Source organism: Cavia porcellus, unplaced genomic scaffold (genome assembly GCF_034190915.1).
Source record: "Cavia porcellus strain 051 isolate PalLab524CR breed Dunkin Hartley unplaced genomic scaffold, mCavPor4.1 scaffold_6, whole genome shotgun sequence".
NCBI lineage: Eukaryota > Metazoa > Chordata > Mammalia > Rodentia > Caviidae > Cavia > Cavia porcellus.
Genome location: NW_026947489.1, coordinates 68,225,896 through 68,247,383, shown reverse-complemented (window position 1 = coordinate 68,247,383; position 21,488 = coordinate 68,225,896). Strand labels below are relative to the sequence as shown.

Below are 21,488 nucleotides of genomic sequence, written 5' to 3'. Positions count from 1 at the left end.
GACCTGGTCCCAAACTGCCGGTGAGGAGGGGGGGCGTGTCGTACCGCCCTGCCCTCTGCTGTTGCGCCTGCGCACTGCCGCCAGTTCAAGGACCCGTATTTAAAGAGACAGGCGCTCCAACCGCTGTGGGCTGCCTGCGGCCTGTGGGCACCTGGTCTTGAGGCCTCCGAGCCCCGGAGGTAAGTGCGGGCCGGCGTGGTGGGGCACAGCGTGCGGAGGGAAGCAGCTTGGTACACGCCGCGGTGTGGCCAGGAGCAGACCCCGGCTCCTCCCCCGCCCGCCCGCAGAGCCCGGGGGCACACCCTCCGTGACGTGGCCGTCCCACGGGAGCCCCGCGGCTCCTGAGGACCCCCGTGGCTTCCCGCGACCCGGTATCACGCTGGGAAGCGGCTGCACTTTGGCGGTGTTGGCGAGCTCTCGAGTCCCGCCGCCCCCTGTCCTGCGCCGCAGCCCCTCCGGCCCACGCCCCTCCGCCGCGGTCCGGGTCCTGTACGCCCCCCGGGAAAAGCGACCAGGCTTCTCGGCGCTCTGCTCTGCGTCTGCTCGGCGGTGGGGACTGATGGGTCGCGCACAGCCACATTGTGCCGCCGCGTGGCCCGGCGCCCAGGGAGTCTCCGCGCGTCTGCTGCTTACATTATTCTCCTGGGTCCTGCGGGCTCTAGACAAGCTGCTCTCTAAGGCAACCTTCTAAGGACAGCGGTGAAAGCCCAGCTGGTCCCGCGCGCAGCCATCCTTAACCCGCGTGCTGCTTGAACTCTGGGTTATGTTGCTCTTTGTGAATCTCACGAAAGTTACAGATCTTCTTTCCCCCAAAACGTACATTTTCAAACGAACATATTTTGTATACATTTACAGGCAGTTCAGAGCCCTGTCTCCACCAGCCAGACTATGGATTCCTTGTAATTTTCCCAGCCGCCCCTTAAGGTAGGTCTTATTTCCTGTGTTACGGCAGTAACTGAGTGTCAGGGGAAGTTGAGAGATTCTCTGAGGCGGTAACCTTAAGGTAGATGGTCAGGCTTGGCTTCCCATCTCTGTTGGCATAGTCTAGCTTTGCCCTGCACCATATGGCACTGCAGTCAGTAAAGCCCGCTTTTTATTAAGTGGCAATAGCAATTTCGCTTTACAGCAATGTGCAGACCGAAAATAACTTCCAATATATTTAATATTCGAACTATAAAGTTACTTTAAAAGTAGGAATATAAGTTGTGGGTATAATCATTCCATTTGAAATGATTTATCAAGTCCTTTGATTTTTCACTGTAGTTACATAGCATTCCCAACTGAATTCAACCGGCTAATTGTACTTGAAGAGCCTCTGCTTAAAACTTAACTACTTCACTGATGATAATAAGATCTAATGTTGATTGAGCCCTTGTATGTATTCCCAAGTCTGTTTTCAAGAGCTTTACTTTCTTAGCCCCTTAGTTAAATACTATCCTTAGCTACATTTTACAGATCAGGAAACTGAGGAACAAGAAGGTTTACCTACCGAGGTCACCCAGCTAATAAGTGGCCAAGCTAGCATTTGAATCTGGTCAGTCTGGTTCTAGGCTCTGCATAACTGCCTCTCAAAGGAAAACTTTCATTTAAATCACATATCTGTATTGTGGCTTGTTTTCTGAGGATGGTATATGTAATTTGTGTTGTTATGAAAACTTCATCAACATAATTTTGCTTCGTGATTAAAAAGAAACTTTAAGATCTTCTAATACTTAAAGGTCGTCATCCATTATGAGTCTCACGAATTGTTTATGGCCTGAAAAGCTTTTATGGTATTTGGATTCTCTTCATTTTAATTTACTAGATATATTTGTGTACATTAGATAATTGAACACCCTTTTGGAAACTGGACTTTTCTGTTTTGAAATTAATCTAGGCAATGAATGTTTAATGCATCTGGAAATATTTGATTAGTCAGCATAAGACTGTATGAGATTCTGATCTTTGAGAATCTCTCCTCTCACTTTTTTTTTTGTCTCTTACTTTTCATGCAGCTATATGACTTTGGCTTTCAAGAACCTCCTGTCACGAATCTTCCAAGCCCTTGGACAAAAAGAACTGTGCCCATTTCGAGAACAGTATCATTGGTCTGACGTAAGACAGTTTAGCAATTGGTCAGATCTGCTTCATGGGCACTGCCTCCTCCAGAGAAGGAAGCCTGCTCTATTATTCCAGGGAGGCCATCTAAGACCACAAGCCATCTGCTTCGTTTTCTTGCCAGGGTCGCATGTGGGACTGTGCAGAGGCCCATGTGAGATGGCTGAGCAACGGTTCTGTGTGGACTATGCTAAGCGTGGTACAGCTGGCTGCAAAAAATGCAAGGAGAAGATTGTGAAGGGTGTATGCCGAATTGGCAAAGTCGTACCCAACCCCTTCTCAGAATCTGGGGGTGACATGAAAGAGTGGTACCATATTAAATGTATGTTTGAGAAACTAGAGCGAGCTCGGGCCACCACAAAAAAAATTGAAGACCTTACAGAGCTGGAAGGCTGGGAAGAACTGGAAGACAGCGAAAAGGAACAGATAACCCAACATATTGCAGGTGGGTTGGAGTACACAGCTTTCTCATTTTGCTGGTGCTGATAGAAAAAGGAATGTAGAGACTGGAATCTAGTTTTTTCTTTCTTTTCGTAAGGTTCTTCCTTGGAAATAATTTCAAATTCACAAAAGTTGTAAGATTAAAAGTAGTGTAAAGAAAATTCATATTTTCTTTACCCATATTGTTAGTATTTTAATGTTTACTTTTGTTTCATCATTTGTGTTCATATGACCTCTTTATACGCATATACTGAATTCTTTTAGTTTTATTCCTTGAACCATTTAAGAGTAGGTTGCATATATCATGGCCCTTTACCTTTATTTTTTTTAATATTGTTTTATTTATTTAGTACTGGTATCAAAGTCACAACCTTGTGCTTGCCAGGCAGGTGCATAGGCCACTGAGCTGGCCCTTTATCTTTAAATACTTCAGAGTGTCTTTTACTTTTTGGCAATACTGAGGATGGAACCTAGGACCATCACACTGAGCTATTTCTCCAAGCCTTTGTTTTTTTGTTTTTAATTTTGTTGGGGTTTTTTGTTTGTTTGTTTGTTTTTTGTCTTTTTGAGACAGGGTGTCTCTGCAGTTCAGGCTGGCCTTGAGCTCACTTTGTAGCCCAGGCTGGTCTCGGAACTTGCAAGGATCCTCCTGCCTCAGCCTCCCGAGTGCTAGGATTACAAGTGTGAGCTACCACACCCGGCTTGTTTTTAATTTTGAGATAGAGTCTCACTAAGTCTCTAAATTGCCTGGTTGAGCTCCAAATTGCAATCCATTTGCCCCCATTTCCCAGAATGCTCAGATTATAGGTGCAAGTTACTATGTCTCATTCAATATATAATACATTTTGAGAATACAGATATCTCGCCAGGCATGGTGACACACCTGTAATTGCAGCACTCTGAGATGCTGAGATAGGAGGATTTCTGCAAGTCAGGAGGCCAGTCTAAGCTAAATAAGCAACTTCTAGGCCAGATTATACTACACAGTGCCACTCTGCCTTAAAAAATAAAAATAAAAAAAGTTTTTCTCTTGGCTTTTTTGAGACAGGGTCTTGCTGTGTAGTTCATGCCAGCCTTGAACTCACTGTGTACCCCAGGCTGGCATTAACTCCCCAAGATCTTCCTGTCTGCCTCATCCTCCCACATGCTTGGATGATAGGTGTGTTCCCAACCTCACTCCTAATACTTTTAATCTTAGCTTGTATGTGTCCTGATGTGTCCTTTGGATCAGCCTTTTTTTTTTAAAGTAGGAATTTTTTTTTTTCTTCTTCTTTTTTGAGACAGGGTCTCTATGCAGTTCAAGCTGGCCTTGAGCTCACTTTGTAGCCCAGGCTGGCCTCAAACTCGCAAAGATCCTCCTGCTTCAGCCTCCCAAGTGCTAGAATTACAGGAGTCAGCCACCATGCCTGGCCTAAGAATAGGAAAATTTATTGGAGCAAAGTAATGGAAAAAGCAGTAGCTCCTGAGACATGGCCAGTCTTCTGAGGAAACTAGGTTCCTATTAATAAAAAATGGTATTAGAGGCCAGGAATATAGCTCAGTGGCACAGTGCCTGCCTAGCACACATAAGATCATGAGTTTGATTCCCAGTACCAAAAAAAAAAATGTGGTATTAGAAACAAAAATCTGAGCCATGTGTAATGCCACACACCTGTGATTCGTGCACTTGGGAGACTGAGACAAGGCTCACAAGTTCCAGCCAGGCTGGGTTACATAATGAGATTAATCTGAATGCTATAGGCCCTCTTTGACCTTAAGTCAAAATAATACACCTTCAGTTAAGTGTAGTACATGCTGCTGTTCAGGCTGTAACAGTAGTTCTGAAATTGAGTATCTATCCTTGTTCCTTGAGAGGAGACAAAACTACATCCCATATGCTTCATTCTCAAGTTCCCCATCCACCCTGTATGCCTTAGACATTGACCTCAACCTTTTCTACTTCTTGACCCATCTCTTATTCAAAGGAAGAGAAATATGTACAGATAAACTGTCACATGACTCCAGAAAAGTTAGCAGCTAGAATTTTCCTGCCTGTGCCAAACAGATATGCTCTGTAACCGGTGTCTTTTTAGTTCATTTAAAAATTAGAATTATTTTATGGAGCTATTTCCACATTTTATCATAATGTGATTGCTGATTTCTTTCAAATTCTGTCACCTCTGGAGATTATTGTATGTGGGACAGAGGTGGAGAGCAATGGTGAAAATTTAAGTTACAGGAGTAAATGGTAGCTGAGTCTTTTCTCCACATAACAGCCTTTCCTTCCTTCTGCCCAATACCCTGTTACCTACCGCAGTCCAGCCCAGGACCAGCCAGCCTTGGGGCATTGTGATAGTGACTTACCAAGCTCTAAGAGAAGTTGAATCTGGGAAGCTTCCTTAGAGACCTTTACTGAAGGATATTTTCTCTTCTCTGGGGGTCCTGCAGATCTGTCTTCTAAGGCAGCAGGCACGCCAAAGAAAAAAGCTGTTGTCCAGGCTAAGTTGACCACCACTGGCCAGGTGACATCCCCAATGAAAGGCTCTTCGTTTGTCACCAATACCAACCCCCGGAAATTCTCTGGCTTTTCAGGTAAGAGAAATTGGGGTTACTTTGGTTTTTATGGTCCTCCTTTTATTTGGTGTTTTATGTGGGACTCTCAGTAAGTGAAAATTCTGTGCCATCTAGTCTCAGTTTGTTTTTATTTGGACAGAAATGAGTAATGGATAATTATCAGTGCTCCCCTCATCTCTGATGTAACAGGAAGATGTTTGTTTCATCCAGACCTGTACCACTTGTAGTTATTATCTGGATTAGACAGATTTTTTATAACCTCCCCTTTACTTACATTTTGTAATGAAAGGATTTTGAGGAATTGTCTTCCTAACCTTGCCTGAATCGGAGATGAAAGTATGGAAGAAGGGAGATGTCATATATGGGCCACATCCTTTGATTTCTTTTAGTTCTTACAGCTGTTTGTCCAAGTGGTTAGAATGCTTGTGGAGTGTGGAGCAAGAAGAAAGGGATCTGAAGGGCATTACTTTTGTTGGGAAGCAGTGCAGCCTTGTGATGGTGTGAACTTCAGAATCACTGGGCTCAGGATTCAGATCCTTTTTTTTGTGTGTGTGTGTGTGGTGTTACTGGGGATCAAACCCAGATCCCATCTCTTAAAGGGTTGGATTTTACCTATTATTTGTATCTTTGGCAAGAAGATTAACAGCATACAGTTTGCTTTCTTTCACACACAGATTTATAATTACACACATGCACATACTGTGGTTTCTGTTATGTAACTTTACTGTTAAAATTACTGTTTCATAAACAGAGATGCAGGAGAACTTTGCTAGAGCAGGAGTTGTGGAGGACAGTTGAGAGGAACAGGACTATTGGTTGGCCTTACCCAGCAGATAGTGTTGGTCTAGGGCAGTGGTAGTGAACCTGTGGCACACCACAGTGGGCTGTTTGTTCTAAAGTTCTAAAGGTTCATTATCACTGATCTAATGGCTTTTATTTGTTCTTCAGTTAATCCTAGGAAGTACTTTTTGGGTCCATTTTATGAATGAGAAAACTGAAGTTCAAGTTCTTGGTACTTTAAATCTTGTTGCTGTTTTATTGTTTGAGACATTCTTGTGATTGACTAAGTTGAAAACAGTAATAATGCCAGACCCCCTTGGATGCAGAAGCTGTTTGAAGACTGAAAGAAATTCTGTGTGATCAAAACAGGTCTAGAACTGAAGACTTAGGGTCTGGTCTGAGCACTCTTGATTCACACCTTGGAGCCAAGCAAGTCTTCACATGTCTGAGCCTCTCTGGCTTCATCTGCGAATCAGGAGTGGCAGCATCTGCTTTATCTATCCCAATGTTCTCTTGAGAATTGTAAGAAATAACTGCAGAAATAGTGCCTAACTCTTCTGTGTTATTATTATGTTAAAACTGAGGTTTGTTGGTTGTCTTTTGACAGTAGGTCAGAAGTAAAAATACATTTCAGGTGATGACAAGGACAGCATAATTCTAGAAGGGCTCTGGCTTTAAGGATGGAATTTGGGAGGAGTTGAGAGAAACAGGGTGTTCTCATTCTTCAGGCCTATTTGAATACTGACATTTCAGGTATTTTGTCCCCTAAGATCTGATTTAGACTCCAGGTCAAAGATGATGATGGATTTATAATATACAAAGCCATGAAACAACAACCAGCTTGCTAATGGTTCTTTTTTTTTTTTTTTTTTTTTAATTTTTTTTGAGACAGGGTACCATGTGAACCATGTGGTTCAGCTGTAGTCCAGACTGGCCTCAAACTCGTGGCAATCCTTCTGTCTCAGCCTCCCAAGTGCTAGGGTTGTAGGTGTGTGCCACCATGCCCAACTTGATTCTGCTTTTGCTTTGTAAATAGTCACAGGACATGAGAGATAGTCAATAAGTCCTAGTTATTTTTAGTATCTGAAGGAAATCACTGTACAGTAACTACCTTTTTACTTTGACGGTAAGAAAGGTTAGAGTGTTAAGAGGTAGGCCTGTTGAGACATGACCTGGTAATATATTTTTCCTGTCTCTACCACCAAGGGTCTGGGTGATCCTGGAAGTCATGTGCTCTGACAGTCTGTGATAACAGTAAATTCACACTGAGTAACCTGTCACCTGATTTCTTCTCCCTTTCTCCTCTCAGCTTTTCTAGGGTACACGTTACAATTCTTAGATCCTTACGACCATTGTTGGCATGAAAACAGCCTTTGTTCCTCTATGAAGTGCTCGTATAAACACACATCTTCTGTTTGGCTGTGTAGAGGTCACTATATCTTTTATGTTAACAGCTATGAGATTTGGGGTGATTACTTGACCTCCTGTTTCTTAACATGAATACAGTACCTACCCAAAAGGTCTCTTTGGGGTGATGAAGTGAGCATACCTATTAGCTTCTTTTTTTCTTCCTTCCAGAAAGGCTAAATGAAACATCTCTGTTGTTTGTCTTTCCAATAGCCAAGCCCAACAACTCTGAGCAAGCCCCCTCAAGCCCTGCACCTAAGACAAGTCTGTCTTCAAGAAAATGTGACCCTAAGCACAAGGACTGTCTGCTCCGAGAGTTTCGGAAGTTGTGTACCATGGTGGCTGATAATCCTAGCTACAACACGAAGACACAGATCATCCAGGACTTCTTGCGGAAGGGCTCAGCAGGAGGTGAGGCCAGCAGTATGCTGGATGGGACATGGCTAGCTTCGTGGGCATGTGAGGTATACAGCTGCTTAGGATTTCGTGCTTGTTTAATACTCTGCTATTGCTATCTTGACATTCTTAATAGTTTTGAGTAAGGGACCCTGTGATTGTATTGTCAGCAGACCCCACAAATTAGCCAGTTCTGGCCCCAAGTGCTTTAGTATATCTTGCTTCCTGTGCCCTTATTCTGCTCCCACGAGGCCAAAAGAACCCACCCCAACAGGAAAATTCACTATCACACATATTTGAATAGGTTTTTGTGAACTACATGCACGGTTTGGAATAAAGTCTTCCACTTTTCTCTCATTCAAACTGTCATGGAGCATCTGTCATGTGTTTATCACTGGAGACCTGAAGAGAAAGGTCTGCCTGTGCCCAGTCAGAGTTCATCTCTGGGCTAAAGATGAGGCAGACACAAACCACTGGCTGCTGATCTGTGGCCTCCTGCACTGTGTTATTGTGTGCAGGGTACAGTGAGACATAGGCTGCAATATGTAGATCACATTCAGTCTCTGCTTCCTTGAATTTGTGTATTTATTTGTTTAAGCTGCGTTTCTCAACACGGGCTACTTTCTTCTGTCTCCAGATGGTTTCCACGGCGATGTGTACCTAACAGTGAAGTTGCTGCTTCCGGGTGTCATTAAGAGTGTTTACAACTTGAACGATAAGCAGATTGTGAAGCTTTTCAGCCGAATTTTTAACTGCAACCCAGATGATATGGCACGAGACCTGGAACAGGTCAGCGGGGGAGGGGTTCTGCCAAGCCAGGCCTCTGCAGCTCTTTTTTTTTTTTATGATTGGGAGCATTCCGTTTTAGGAAACTGAAACCTATTGGAGCAAGCTTCCATCAGGAGGGAGCTGAATGTAAAGCTACACCTGTTAAGTTCTTAAATTTCTAAGGACTGTAATAATGGAAGGTCTTATCTCAGAAGTCAGAATTTCTGCCTGTCTTGGAGCTCTTATTCTGGACTTTTCCCCCTTGCCTTTCCTACCCCTGTAGTTAGGCTTACCATTCAACTTTGGTTTGTGATTCTAGCCCTGGCACCCTGGAAAGTTTCCATCCAAGCATCCCCATTATTTGATGATTATATTTGTCTCTTAATTTAAATTCATGAGCATGAATCACATTGGCTCAGCCCTGGATAAATGCTGTATCTCTTTTTTTTTTTTTTTTAACTTTTTATCAGTACTGGGGATCGAACTCATGACCGCCTGCTTGCAAGGCAGGTGCTTATGCCACTGAGCTAAATCCCCAGCCCCCGATGCTCTGTCTCTTCCAGCTAAGACAGGTGGCGGATCCTGTAGACTTGCCCTTTGTAGGAACTGCAAATGGGGTAGAATCTCTTAAGGAGGAAGGTAGATATGTTAAGTTGGGAACAGAGCCTATGATTGAAGTTTCTCAATTCATCCTTAGTTCTGAGTCTTAGAGGATATGCCTGACCACTTAGGATTGCAGCAGTGGCATTTTGGTTTTTGGAGACAGGGTGACGTGTCAGAGACGATCAGAGTCTTCTTTGAGCAGAGCAAGTCTTTCCCCCCAGCTGCCAAGAGCCTCCTTACCATCCAGGAAGTAGATGAATTCCTTCTGCGACTCTCCAAGCTCACCAAGGAGGATGAGCAGCAGCAAGCTCTGCAGGACATTGCTTCCAGGTAGGCAGCTGCTCTCGGAGGCCAGACGTAGTGTGGAAGTGTTTGGGAGATGGAGTCATTAGGGAAGGAGTGTCCAGGGGTACAGAGCTCTTCAAAGACCAAGTCAAATATGTTTCATTCCCTTAGGTGTACAGCCAATGACCTTAAGTGTATCATCAGATTGATCAAACATGATCTGAAGATGAACTCAGGTGCAAAACATGTGTAAGTACCATCTCTCCTCTGACAACCTAAACGAAAAGCTTCCTGGGTTTCCAGCTGTTATGAGGTGTCTATTGTAAAGATGTCTGGCCTTCTTTTCTCTTTTTTTTTCTTTTATCTTTTTGCAGTACTGGAGAATGAACCCAGGATGTTTACACTGAACTATGTCCCCAGCCCTTTTAATAGAGTCTTGCTAAATATCTGTGTTGCCTGGACTGGGCTCAAACTTGTGATCCTCTTGCCTCAGCCTCCTGGAGTATTATGCCCAGTAAGGCATGTACCACTAAGAATTTGGTTCTTATGGGGCTAATCGTGAGTCTACATGCATTTTCTCATAGGTTATTGTATGAGAAACAACTCAAAGACTTGTTATAATTGAAAATACAGAGCGTTCAGTAAGTTTAAGATGAGTTTTGCCCATGTCACTCCTACCTCTGCTAAAGCTGTATCCAAATAGGCACAGGGTCTCAAGAAACTAAATACTAGGTTTTTTCTTCCTGTGAAGTGATTATAACACAACTGCTGCTCTGCAGGTAAAGATTTCTCCTAGGGACTAACCTGTGTCCAAAGCCATAGTACCTAAGCTTTTGTTTTCTTTTTGTCGCCCTTGGCAGTTTAGATGCCCTTGACCCCAACGCCTATGAAGCTTTCAAAGCCTCACGTAATCTGCAGGATGTAGTGGAGCGGGTCCTTCAGAATGAGCAGGAGGTAGAGAAGGGGCCAGGCCAGAGACGGGCTCTGAGTGTCCAGGCCTCACTGATGACCCCCGTGCAGCCCATGCTGGTAAGGAGCCCTGCCTTTCCCCTGTGGCCCATCCCTGTCCTGGGTGTGTGTCTAGTGGGGTGGGGTAGAGTTTGAGAATGGATTGGGGAAGGAAGAGTAGAGATGAGGCAGGAGAAGCAGAGACACAAGAGCTGTGGGCCAATGGCATGAACTGAGCCACGTGCCCCACCCTGCAGCGGCTATAGTCTCGCATCTGTCCCAAGCCTCTCCTGGCCTTTAGTCTCCTTGTGGGAATGACTGGTGAGACTTTGCAAAGCACCTATGTGTTCAGGAACCCCTGAGCCCTGTCACCTGCTGCAGGGTAGATCTGAGTCTTGTCCACTTAGGCTTCTGTGACAGGTGACTCGGGAAGGAGTGGAAGCTTACAGAGTGAAGACTAACTCCAACAGAGAGCTGTGTTCCTGCTCATTTCATGAGAAAGGAGGTTTCCTTTTTGGCATTGGTTTTTCTGTGCAGCAGGATCCACTGCATCTGCTAGCATGCCTACTGTGAGATCCTTTGACTCTCACTAGTGGTGTACAGTGCTTTTAAACCTTTCAGAGCTTTCAATGATAACCAATAGCCAGCTGTGGCATGTGTGCCATAGGCCTACATGATGTCTTACTCTTGTTATTTATTAGCTATATATCCTTCAGCACTGAGGTTAGCCACTCTGACCTTAAGTTTTATCATCCATAAAATGTGAACAATATTTGTCAGGAAGATACCATCAAAGATGAAGTGAGGTTATATATGTGACCTGACAAGAACATAAAAATGTTGGTCATGTCACGGTAGCACAGGTATGTTAATAACCACTTCCATGTGGGAATATCCTGGTCCTGTTATCCTGCCAGCGTTAGTGTCACTGCACTCCAACTCCTATGTACTGCTTGTGCTGAGATAAGTGTATTTGATAAGCCAGAGGCCCTGTAAAACCTGTTTTGTTTGTTGGCTTTTTGTGACAGGCTCTCACTCTAACTTAGGCTGGTCTTAAACTTACTATATATATCCTAGACTAGCCTTGAACTCACAGTGATCCTCCTGCCTCAGCCTCCTGAGTGCTAGGATTATAGGCATGTGCCACCCTGCCAGGCAAAACCTCAGCTTATAGGGCCGAGGATTTAGCTCAGTGGCATAAGCACCTGCCTTGCAAGCGTGCAATCATGAGTTTAATCCGTGGTACCAAAAAATTTTAAGAAAATTAAAAAAAATTTTTTAAAAACCCCACTATATATAGAGAAAAAAAATCCAGTTGCACAACAGTTTTACTTGTTCTCCAGTAAGTAACATTCATTTTCCCCAAAGTCAACTCTGTGTCAACTCTGGCAGCGATTTTATAGTCAGGGTGTAATGCTGCCTAGCCCTTTCCCTTTGCACAGCCTGCCCTGAGCATGCAGTAGGGGCAGTCGGTTCCTGGAACCAGGTCCTGTCCTGACGAATCCAGCTGGGGGCTGTTTGTCTCTCTGTCAAGCAGCCCCTCGCTGAACATCTCCAAGTTTTGCTTTCTCTGCTGCTAGGCAGAGGCCTGCAAGTCCATCGAGTACGCAATGAAGAAGTGTCCGAATGGCATGTTCTCTGAGATCAAGTACGACGGCGAGCGAGTCCAGGTGCACAAGAATGGTGACCACTTCAGCTACTTCAGCCGCAGCCTCAAGCCCGTCCTACCTCACAAGGTGTTAGTCCTTTCCACAGGGCTGTCTTTCTCCTCCCTCCCTACCACTTCAGAGTCTCCAGGCCTGAGTGCTTCTACAGCCCTTCCAGTTCACAATAGGAAACCTGAGTTTTCATTTGTTACATGAATGGGTGAATTTAGTTTTAGAGTATTCCAGTAATGACCACAGTGTCCAGTCTTGGGTTAGTGTGAACAACACTCCCTGGGGCAGTGATGATTCTCTCACTCACAGTGCTGTTGGGAAGTAAGCTCATTTGATGAATGCTATCCAAAGTCTTTGCATTTCCATGTTCCTTGTGCTCAAAGCCAGACTACAGTTCATGTACAAGGTGCTGTCATTCATCAGTTCCACAGTACTTACTCTATGCACTGTTCCAGTTAATGGGCATATAGTGGTGGGAGAGAATGAACAAAAGTTCTTACCTTTAAAAAGCTTACATTCTGATATAAACACAATTCCAAAGGGACATTTGGGAGCCCAGATTCCTGCCCTAATGTTGGGGGTGAGACCTTCTTCTTCAGCCCCTCTCAGCTCCCTGTGCCAACCCTTTGGGGGTATCTTCAAGAAAATGCTGCCTGGAATATCTAACTCTAATAGGTTGTGAGTAGATGGAATTCTTGACCTTGTCTTTCTATGCTCCAGCTCAATTTTATGAGTCCTAGAAGACATGGGAGGGGCTGTGGGACTGTGGGGCTGTGGGTCCTCTTCCCTCTTGCTTTCTCCTTCTATGAAGGTCGCGCCACCTGCTGTACTTTCCTAGGTGGCTGACAAAGCCTAGCCTTTACCGTTTAGCTGGGCCTCTGGGTGTTGCTCTGTATTCTGTCTGGAGTCTGGCCTTTGATCTCTGGGGCTTGGCTTTGGATCCCTCACCAGAGCTACCTCTTTACTTATAGGTGGCCCACTTTAAGGACTACATCCCTCAGGCTTTTCCTGGGGGCCACAGCATGATCTTGGATTCTGAGGTACTCCTGATTGACAACAAAACAGGCAAACCACTGCCCTTTGGGACTCTGGGCGTGCACAAGGTACTGGCTTAGGACCATATGTGCAAAAATAAATGTATGTGTGCTCATACATACTATCAGTTGAGAAGGGGAGGAATATAGCACTTATGGTACATCTTATTCTTTGAACTGTTTCTGAATTTAGTCAAATTTAATATCTTAAGGAGCTGCTAATAAGAATCAGCTTAAAATTGAGCTGGTTTCTGTTTTACTGTTAGTCAACTTCGTTGTTATAACAATATGCCTTAGGTAGTTAATTTATTAAGAGGAAAAGTTTAATTTGGTTCATAATTCTAGAGGTTCCAGTACAAGATTAGAAAGATCAGTTGCTCTGGACTTTGGTAGTACATCATAGCAGAAGCACGTGGCAGAGTAAAACCACCTGTTATGAGTAAGGAAGCAGAGAGGAAGGGGCCAGAATCTCACAGACCTCTTTAAAGCTATACCTGTAATCGCCTAAGGACCTGCACAAAGGCCAACCTCAGAGGTTTCACCACCTCCCAGTAGCACCACCCTGGGTGCCAAGCCTTAACACATGGGCCTTTGGAGACATTCAAGATCTACACTATAGTAAGCACCATCTGTTGAGTGTCTTTCTGGCCAGCGTGCATCAGAGCACAAAATAGGACTTGGCATCACGTAGAGAGCCTCCAGAACTGGTCATGGCTTCTGACTTTCTGTGTGTGTGTCTTTTCTCTTGTAGAAAGCTGCCTTCCAGGATGCTAATGTCTGCCTATTTGTTTTTGATTGTATCTACTTCAATGATGTCAGCTTGATGGATAGGTGAGTTGGTCAGCATCTTTTCATTCGGTTCATTTTGGTGCTGTGAGATGAGCTGAAGACCTTTTGCCTGCCAGACATGCCGCACCACAGAGCTATCTATACTCCAGCCCTGGCTATCATTTTTAAACCCAGAAACCTATATTAATTTCCTGATTAGAGATGTAAGGGATTCAGATGGAAAGGAGAGGGAAAGGGACTGGTGTACATCCAACCTGTATTCAGTGAGGAAGATGCCACCTTATTGCTAAAAGCTTAAGTCTCAAAGGAAACCTAGATTTCAAAGAAGTGTCTCTACTAAAAGGATGGACAGGTGGTGAGCATGGTGGCTGTTCAGTTTATTTCTTTAGTAGCACTTACAAAGGCATAAGGCATATGCTTTTAAGCTCAGAGGTTTTGATTTCAGAAATTGACAACAAGAAGCTCCTGATTGTAGGGGAGGCATTCCTTTTTTTTTTTTTTTTTTTTTTTTTTTGTCTTTTTCCTTTTTATCGGTACCAGGGATCGAACTCAAAACTGCCTGCTTGCAAGGCAGGCACTTATGCCGCTGAGCTAAATCCCCAGCCCCGAGGCATCCCATTTTGTGATGAACCAGCAGTCTTGACTTAACTGCACCCAAAGGCTTGGGCCCAAAAGACCAATATTCACTCTTTCCACACTTAGAAATGCATTGCTCCTCCCCGCCCAGCAGTGCTGCACACATCCTTTATTGTGGAAGGAAGCAGAACAAAGAATCAGTGTGGTGGGAGTTGGGATTTAGGTCCCTTGGCCAGGCTCAGCCTGCTAACCCAAAGACCAGCCAGCCATGGGGTTGAGGCGAAGCAAGGTATAGGGCATGAAAAACCAAGTTAGACTTGTTTTTCAAGTGAGACCAGAATTTATACAATCTGGGCTAGAGGCCAGTTCTCCCTTGGCTCAATAAAGTAGAAATAGGAATGACAATTATGAACTGGCTCTTTGCCCCAGCTCACAGTTGTCCGTCTTGGGTCATGATAAAGTCCTCGGAGCCCTTGACAGCAGGACTGTTGCACAGGAGAACTTGAGTGCAAGACAGAACTGCTCGTGAAGCAGCAGCTCTATCACTGTGCTCCTTTCCTCCTCACGATTCTTCATGGGTCGGGAGGGTCCTTCCCTCAGCTCTCCTGTCCCCCCCTCAGGCCCCTGTGTGAGCGGCGGAAGTTCCTTCATGACAACATGGTTGAAATTCCCAACCGGATCATGTTCTCTGAAATGAAGCAAGTTACAGTAAGTGAGGACCCTGCGCTAAGCAGAGTGCTGGTGGTTTGAAAGCGGGGCGGGGAAACCCCTCGGGTCAAGTATAAGAGTCTGCTTAAATGTTCACTGTGGACTTTTGTGTATGTTGTCTTGTCAGTCCCACCCAGAAGGACAGGGCGTGAAAGCCCTACCTGTGTCTCTTGTCTGATTGGAAACCTCCTTGGTTTACAAACCCTTTGTTCCTTACATGAAGTGGGCATTTAACCAGTGTAGACAAATGGACAACTGCTGCTCCACTCCCTTCCTGTCTTCAGCTGTCCTCAATTTTGTCTTCTGTTGTCCCTCAGAAAGCTTCGGACTTGGCCGACATGATAAACAGAGTGATCCGGGAGGGGTTGGAAGGGCTGGTGCTGAAGGACGTAAAGGTGAGGCGGTCACATCCTCTTGCTTTCTCCCCCGGGTCTCCCTGTCCTGGTAGACAGTAGTGGGATGTGAGGTGATTGGGGCCTGGGAAGGCTGAGGGGAACCTTCCCAGGGTTTGGCACTGTGTTGTGGATATGGGGAGGGGGGGTTGTATGTCTTCTGTTGTAGCTAGAGCCTCAAGGCTCTTCCTATTTGGGCTGGACTCCATGACACTGGAATGCTGCGTGCTGGCCCTGGTACACAGCACTGAAGTGGTGAATCCCTCTCTCATACAGTTTCCATTCTAGCATGTGCTCTCTCTCTTGTGTCCCCTTAGGGTACATATGAGCCTGGGAAGCGGCACTGGCTGAAAGTGAAGAAAGACTATTTGAATGAAGGGGCCATGGCAGACACAGCTGACCTGGTGGTTCTTGGGGCCTTCTATGGGCAAGGCAGCAAAGGTCAGAGTAGCACCTGGCTCCAGACATGGTGCTCTTGGAAGGCACCCTTTGAGGTAGAGGCCGGCCTTCTTACTGGCCTCATCTGTCAACACAGCCACTTAGGACTTCCTGGGTCCTCAGATTGAGGGTCCCAGCCTGGCCTGAACCACATCAGGCTGGGGACCTAGGAGCTATGGAACTGAGCACAGAGAAGCCAGCAGGAATATCCTGTGCTGTCCTGGTACAAGGAAGGTGCTCATCAACCATTTATTTGGGGCCTGGAAATATTTCCTCTTCAAGGAAAATCTCCGCCTGAAGTCTGAAAGAAATAGGTGACCTACAGTATGACAAGCACTGCTCAGTCATCCACAGGCCAGCAGGTTGGGTCAGATTACCCCTAATTTACTGGAGTGGAAACTTGGGTTCATAAAGGTTAAAAGTCACACAGGATGCTGGGCTTGGTGGTGTACATGTTATTCCAGCACACAGGAAGCTGAGGCAAGAGAGTCACCATGAGCTTGAGGCCAGCCTGGTACATAGCAAGACCCTGCCTCGGTAAATAAATAAATAGTACACAGGTTGGGCATATGCAGCTCAGCAGCAGAGTGCCCACCCAGTTGTACAAGGCCCTAGGTTCAGTCTCTAGCACTAGTAAGAAGCAGATCTGAGAGGTAAACATTCCCACGGCCCAAGCCCTTTCTTGTCCACAGGCTGCCTCTCAGCTGGGCACGTGGGGCTGGCGGAGCTGGCTCCCTACCACTCACACTCAACCCCTACTCCCTTCCCAGGTGGCATGATGTCAATCTTCCTCATGGGCTGCTATGACCCCAGCAGCCAGAAGTGGTGCACAGTCACCAAGTGTGCAGGAGGCCATGATGATGCGACACTCGCCCGCCTGCAGAAGGAACTGGACATGGTGAAAATCAGCAAGGTGAGGAAGGGCTGGTGGACACGCCAGCATTACTTTTCTTTTCTTTTTTGAGTCTATGTAGTCTGGGCCAAGCCACCATTACCAAGGGAGGTTGTACTACTGGTACTGCATATACCATGTATCTCTCTACCCAGAACAAAGTAACTGTTGGCCATGGGAGCAGCACTAAGCCTTAATGTCTCTTGAGTGCCTACCTTGTGGACAGTGACTGCATTCCCTGTGGGTCATATCCCCTCTGTGCAGGAACCTTACGGAGGCTGCAGGGGTTGTCCTTGGACAACTTATCTTACAATTTAAATACTAAGCTGGGGGCTTAAGATTTGTTCCACTTTAGGAACAGAGCCCACAATAGCATCATTTCTCTTGCAGGACCCAAGCAAAATACCCAGCTGGCTGAAGATCAACAAGATATACTATCCTGACTTTATTGTCCCAGACCCAAAGGTATCAGCCCACTGGTTGGGGTGCTCCAACCCCAATTACATTGTAACTTCTCTAGTGCCACACAAAGTTACCCTAACCTCACTGAAAGTACATCCAGGGATGGGGATCTGGATTATTCTGTCAAGTGACAGGCACAGTGATCAGCCAACACTGAGAAATTGTCATCAGTAGAGAGGAAGTGGAGTATTCATTCCCTCATCAGAGAGGAGTCTGTTCTGGAAGGAACCTGGATCAGTCTCTTCTGGAACTTAAGAGAGACAAGACTGTCTTAAGGTTACTGAGTAGCAGCAGGACTAGTAACAGAGTCTCCCAGTGGGAACCAGAGCTGCTGTGGTTTGACCTAGTTTGTTTTGCTTCTGGTTGGTGGGAGAGCTTTCCTCCTTCACCAGAGATAGACGCATTTACCTCATTCCTAACAGAAAGCTGCCGTGTGGGAGATTACAGGAGCAGAATTCTCCAAATCTGAGGCGCACACAGCTGATGGGATCTCCATCCGATTTCCTCGCTGCACCCGAATCCGGGATGACAAGGACTGGAAATCTGCCACCAATCTCCCCCAACTCAAGGTGCCAGCTCTTAGACTGCATGTGTATCTTCTCCCACCTACCCTGCCTTTCCCCCACTCCAGTGAGATACATCAAGAGGGCAGTTAGGGAGACCACGTCAGCTCCTGCCAGGAGCAGCAGCTGAGACTGCCTGCCTCCAGCCCTAAGGAGACAACCTCACTTCAGCAGGAGCGAGCGTCCCTCAGTGCGGCCTCAGCCTCATAAGGGCTTGCCCTGCATGGCAGTTTTTATGTTAAGAAAGTGGCCCAAAGAATGGTGATTTGCACTCTGAGTACTCAGGTTACAGGGATGTGCTTTTAGGAAAGCATTGTGGAAGTTAGTTCCTTTTTTCCTCTATTTGTTTGCTGGCCAAATGTGCCTAAAACAGACCGCTGTGTCTGGGGAAGGGAATGATGGTGTGTGACCTGCTCCCTCTCCTCAGGAACTGTACCAGCTGTCTAAAGAGAAGGCAGACTTCACCGTAGTGGCTGGAGATGAGGGGAGCTCCACTACAGGAGGCAGCAGTGGCGAGAACGAGGGCACCTCGGGGTCTGCTGTTTCCCACAAGGCACCCAAAACCTCCCCCAAACCTTCTGCCAGTGCCAAAAAGGCTGAAAGGAAGCCGAGTGACCCCAGCAGCAAAGGCAGTAAGGATAAAGGGCAGGACAGAGGGGGAGAGGGTGGTGTGAGCAGATCCTAGAGGCCAGGCAGCACCTCATGTTCCAGCTCTGAGCTCATGTGCTGATGTGTGTACTACAGTGCACTGACTGTATTCCTGCTGTGTGTGCAGCCATGGGCTAGAAGCTCTTCTGCTGGGCATCTGGGATGTTTGTAGCAAACCTGAATGATAGTACCCTGGGAGCACCGCTCTGACTGGGGAGCTAAAGGACTTAGCTGATAACTTCTTGCCCCTCTCTCCCACCTGACCTCAGGAACCATTATCATCATTACCCTCATTTCTGTCCCGCAGGCAGCAAGCTGAGTGCAAAGCCACCTGTGAAACCGGGAGAGAAGCTAGGCATGAAGTCTTCCCCAGTGAAAGTAGGGGAGAAGAGGAAAGCTGCTGACAACAGCCCATGCCCAGCCAAGGTGAAGGTAAGAATGGCAGCACTCTTGGGGGTCAGGGTCCCCAGCCCTCTGCCCAAGAACCTTGGAAGACAAGCAGAAGGGCTGGAGGGACACCAGCTAAAAGCTCCCCCTCGTGGTGCTGCTCCACCTGTGCCTTCTTGTTGCCTTGCAGAAGCGGGCAGCCGGCCAGCAGAGAGGAAGGAGAGCCATGCCAGCAGGCAGGAGATAGAGCCAGGCCAGCCCAGAGAGGCTGCAGGCACCCAGCGGCCCGCCCCAAGTCACCGCTTCCATTAAAGGGGAGAAAGCCAGTCTGGGTGTGGGTGCAGCAGTGTGAGTTTGTGGTCAGGGCAGTAGGAAGCCAGCCAGCAAGCAGAGGCAGCACTGGCTAGGTGACTCCTTTCGGGTGAACAGCCCTTTTCCTTATTTTTCCCCCACAGTGAGGAAGTACTGAGAATTGCACCCAAGGCTTTTCTTTGCACCTGGACCTCAGGCCGTTTTAGTTTGTATTTTGAGACCTTTTTATATTTTTACGTCACCAAGTTGCCCTTGGTACCCAAGTTGCCCTACGTCTCACACTTGAGATCTTTCTGCCTCAGCCTACCAGGGTCTGGGATTACACACATGTGCCACCATGCCAGTCTAGCCTTTGCATTTTAGTAGTCCTCTTGCTTTTGATCTGGCAGTATATATTGTGCACTTGCAGAGGCCTGGAACTAGGTTAGTACTGACACACCCTGCCCCAAAGGGTAGATGAATTAAACATATGATTACTGTAGGACTGTGCTTCTGCCCCAAGAGTAAGCACAGAGATCTGACAGCTCAGGGCCTGGCCCAGTTCCCAGCAGACTGGTGCAACCTCTCCCATCTCTTACCCTGCCAGTGAGCAAGACTCCTGACACCTCAGCCAGGCTGGCTGTGCAGCCAACTGTCGGATCTCCAAGGGGCTGTCACTGAGCTGGGGCACTAAGTCAGAACCCCTGGATGACTTTGGGCGACTTGTCTGTTTCTCGCCCTCAGGCAGAATGGGAGGAGTATCAGTTCTGTCTGTAGAGACGAGTGTGGCAGTATTGATGGGTGTGCCTTTTATCTAGTAAGCTTGCTCTGTTTGTGTCCTGAGCTCGCTTCTTTCGTCTCTGGCTCCTGTTCTGCCCTTATGCTGCCTGTATGCATCTGGGTGAAGACCTACCTGTGCCCAGTGCAGGACTAGTCCATCCTGACCCCTCTACATTTGCAGGTGCTGCTGGACGTCTTTACTGGGGTGCGGCTCTACTTGCCGCCCTCCATACCAGACTTCAGCCGTCTCAGACGCTATTTTGTGGCATTCGACGGGGACCTGGTGCAGGAATTTGACTTGGCTTCAGCCACCCATGTGCTTGGTGACAGGGACAAGAACCCCAAGGCCCAGCTGGTCTCCCCAGAGTGGATTTGGGCCTGTATCCGTAAACGGAGGCTGGTAGCTCCTTGCTAAGACTGCAGTCCTCTCTGCCATAAGCTGTACTCTGCCCTGCCAGCCATCACAGGCCTCAGGCTGGGGCAGGCAGGTGGAGAGCAGAGAAGGGCATGGGCCTTCTTCCCTGAAGCATTGGATCCTCCAAGCCCACCAACTCTTCATGGTATCTCCTGGACTAGGAGTGGCTGCTGTGGGCACCACAAGTGAAGTCAGTTTCTCTTCCTGGTTTAAATAGATCTTTCAAATCTGGGTGCAGGCTTTGTCATCCTTATTGTTTTCTTTAAAAACCTTAGTTATTTTTTTATATAAATAAAGTATCTTGCAGTAATATGGCCCCCACTCACTCACCTTCTGAGTGAAGACTGGGCCATGCAAGTCCTGATAGCATCTTCTCTCCTTGCCTGTCCCTTTTTATAGCTGTATTTCTGAAGACTGCTCTCCAAATTGGCCAAATCAGTATTCAAAGAGAACAAAATGAACTTTGGTGACTTCCCTCTCTATGGTTTGTGTTCTGGGGGAGGTCCTAGCTCAGGAGGAGGGGTAGGATCAGGTAGGAAGTGAGGGAGGCCTTTGTGTGGAGGAAGGTGCTTACTCAGGCTGCTGGGGATGCAGGCGGGTGATTTAGCAGCTCCAAGATCATCAGGCTGCCTCCTTGAGGCCTCGAAACTAGACTGCTCTTTAAATACAAATCCACACCTGAAGACAAGTGTACACACAAAAACCGGCTCTGTGGCTGATTTATTTGAAGAATATAGACAAGTGCTTTCGTGGCTGTTTTATGGCAGTGGAAATCTGTACTCTTTAGCTGAAGAAAAGTCACAGATGGCTGTTAAGCGCTTGAAATGTAGCTAGCCCAAGTGAAGAAGAACTGAAGTTTTCTTTTTAATCCAGTTCCAAATGGTCACAAGTCAGAGCAACACCTTTGTTGTGCATACCCAGACCCTGCCTAGATAAGAGGCTCTGGTCTCTAACTTAAAAACCTACAACTCCATGTCCAAATGTCACAGCTTACACCGTGCTGCATGCAGATTCATTAGAGTGTGATGTGGTTGCTTTCTGTGTGATTCTTCAGGGTCAATTCTGTCTTCCCTATATCAACAAGTTTGAAGGCTTGTTGGCCTATGTCCTGTTAAAGAATAATATGACAACCTCTAAATCACTGAGCCTACAGGATAGCGGACCATATTCCCTGCCC

General features: G+C 46.6%; 2 protein-coding genes across 7 annotated transcripts in view; one reads left to right on the top strand and one right to left on the bottom strand.

The window, feature by feature from the left end:
• The window catches only part of Cct6b (chaperonin containing TCP1 subunit 6B), a 64,078-nt gene extending 63,282 nt beyond the window's left edge, over nucleotides 1-796 (bottom strand). Inside the window, exon 1 of one of the 2 annotated variants that reach the window (XM_063250951.1) lies at nucleotides 634-796. In XM_063250951.1, the coding sequence (XP_063107021.1) occupies nucleotides 634-635 (2 nt within the window). In that variant the 5' untranslated portion in view covers nucleotides 636-796. Of the gene's footprint in view, nucleotides 1-3; nucleotides 181-633 lie in introns of those variants that run through there. The other variant, XM_063250953.1, reaches the window with a different exon arrangement.
• On the top strand, nucleotides 84-20,680 carry Lig3 (DNA ligase 3). Of its 5 annotated transcripts, XM_005003523.4 has the most exons (21): nucleotides 84-179; nucleotides 856-924; nucleotides 1,995-2,542; nucleotides 4,966-5,109; nucleotides 7,492-7,689; nucleotides 8,312-8,463; nucleotides 9,209-9,375; nucleotides 9,502-9,579; nucleotides 10,191-10,359; nucleotides 11,859-12,014; nucleotides 12,908-13,039; nucleotides 13,722-13,801; nucleotides 14,956-15,043; nucleotides 15,361-15,438; nucleotides 15,753-15,876; nucleotides 16,644-16,786; nucleotides 17,156-17,230; nucleotides 17,650-17,796; nucleotides 18,218-18,422; nucleotides 18,746-18,870; nucleotides 20,078-20,680. In XM_005003523.4, exons 3-21 carry the CDS (start codon nucleotides 1,999-2,001, stop codon nucleotides 20,309-20,311), a joined length of 3,039 nt encoding a protein of 1,012 aa, XP_005003580.1. In that variant the 5' UTR covers nucleotides 84-179; nucleotides 856-924; nucleotides 1,995-1,998; the 3' UTR covers nucleotides 20,312-20,680. The 5 variants fall into 5 exon arrangements, 3 of the variants coding, with proteins under 3 accessions (XP_005003580.1, XP_005003579.1, XP_003469658.2); XM_005003522.4 differs by lacking the exon at nucleotides 84-179 and having other exon boundaries at nucleotides 748-924; XM_003469610.5 differs by lacking the exons at nucleotides 84-179; nucleotides 20,078-20,680 and adding an exon at nucleotides 19,016-19,151 and having other exon boundaries at nucleotides 748-924.
• Nucleotides 20,681-21,488: the final 808 nt, after the last annotated feature.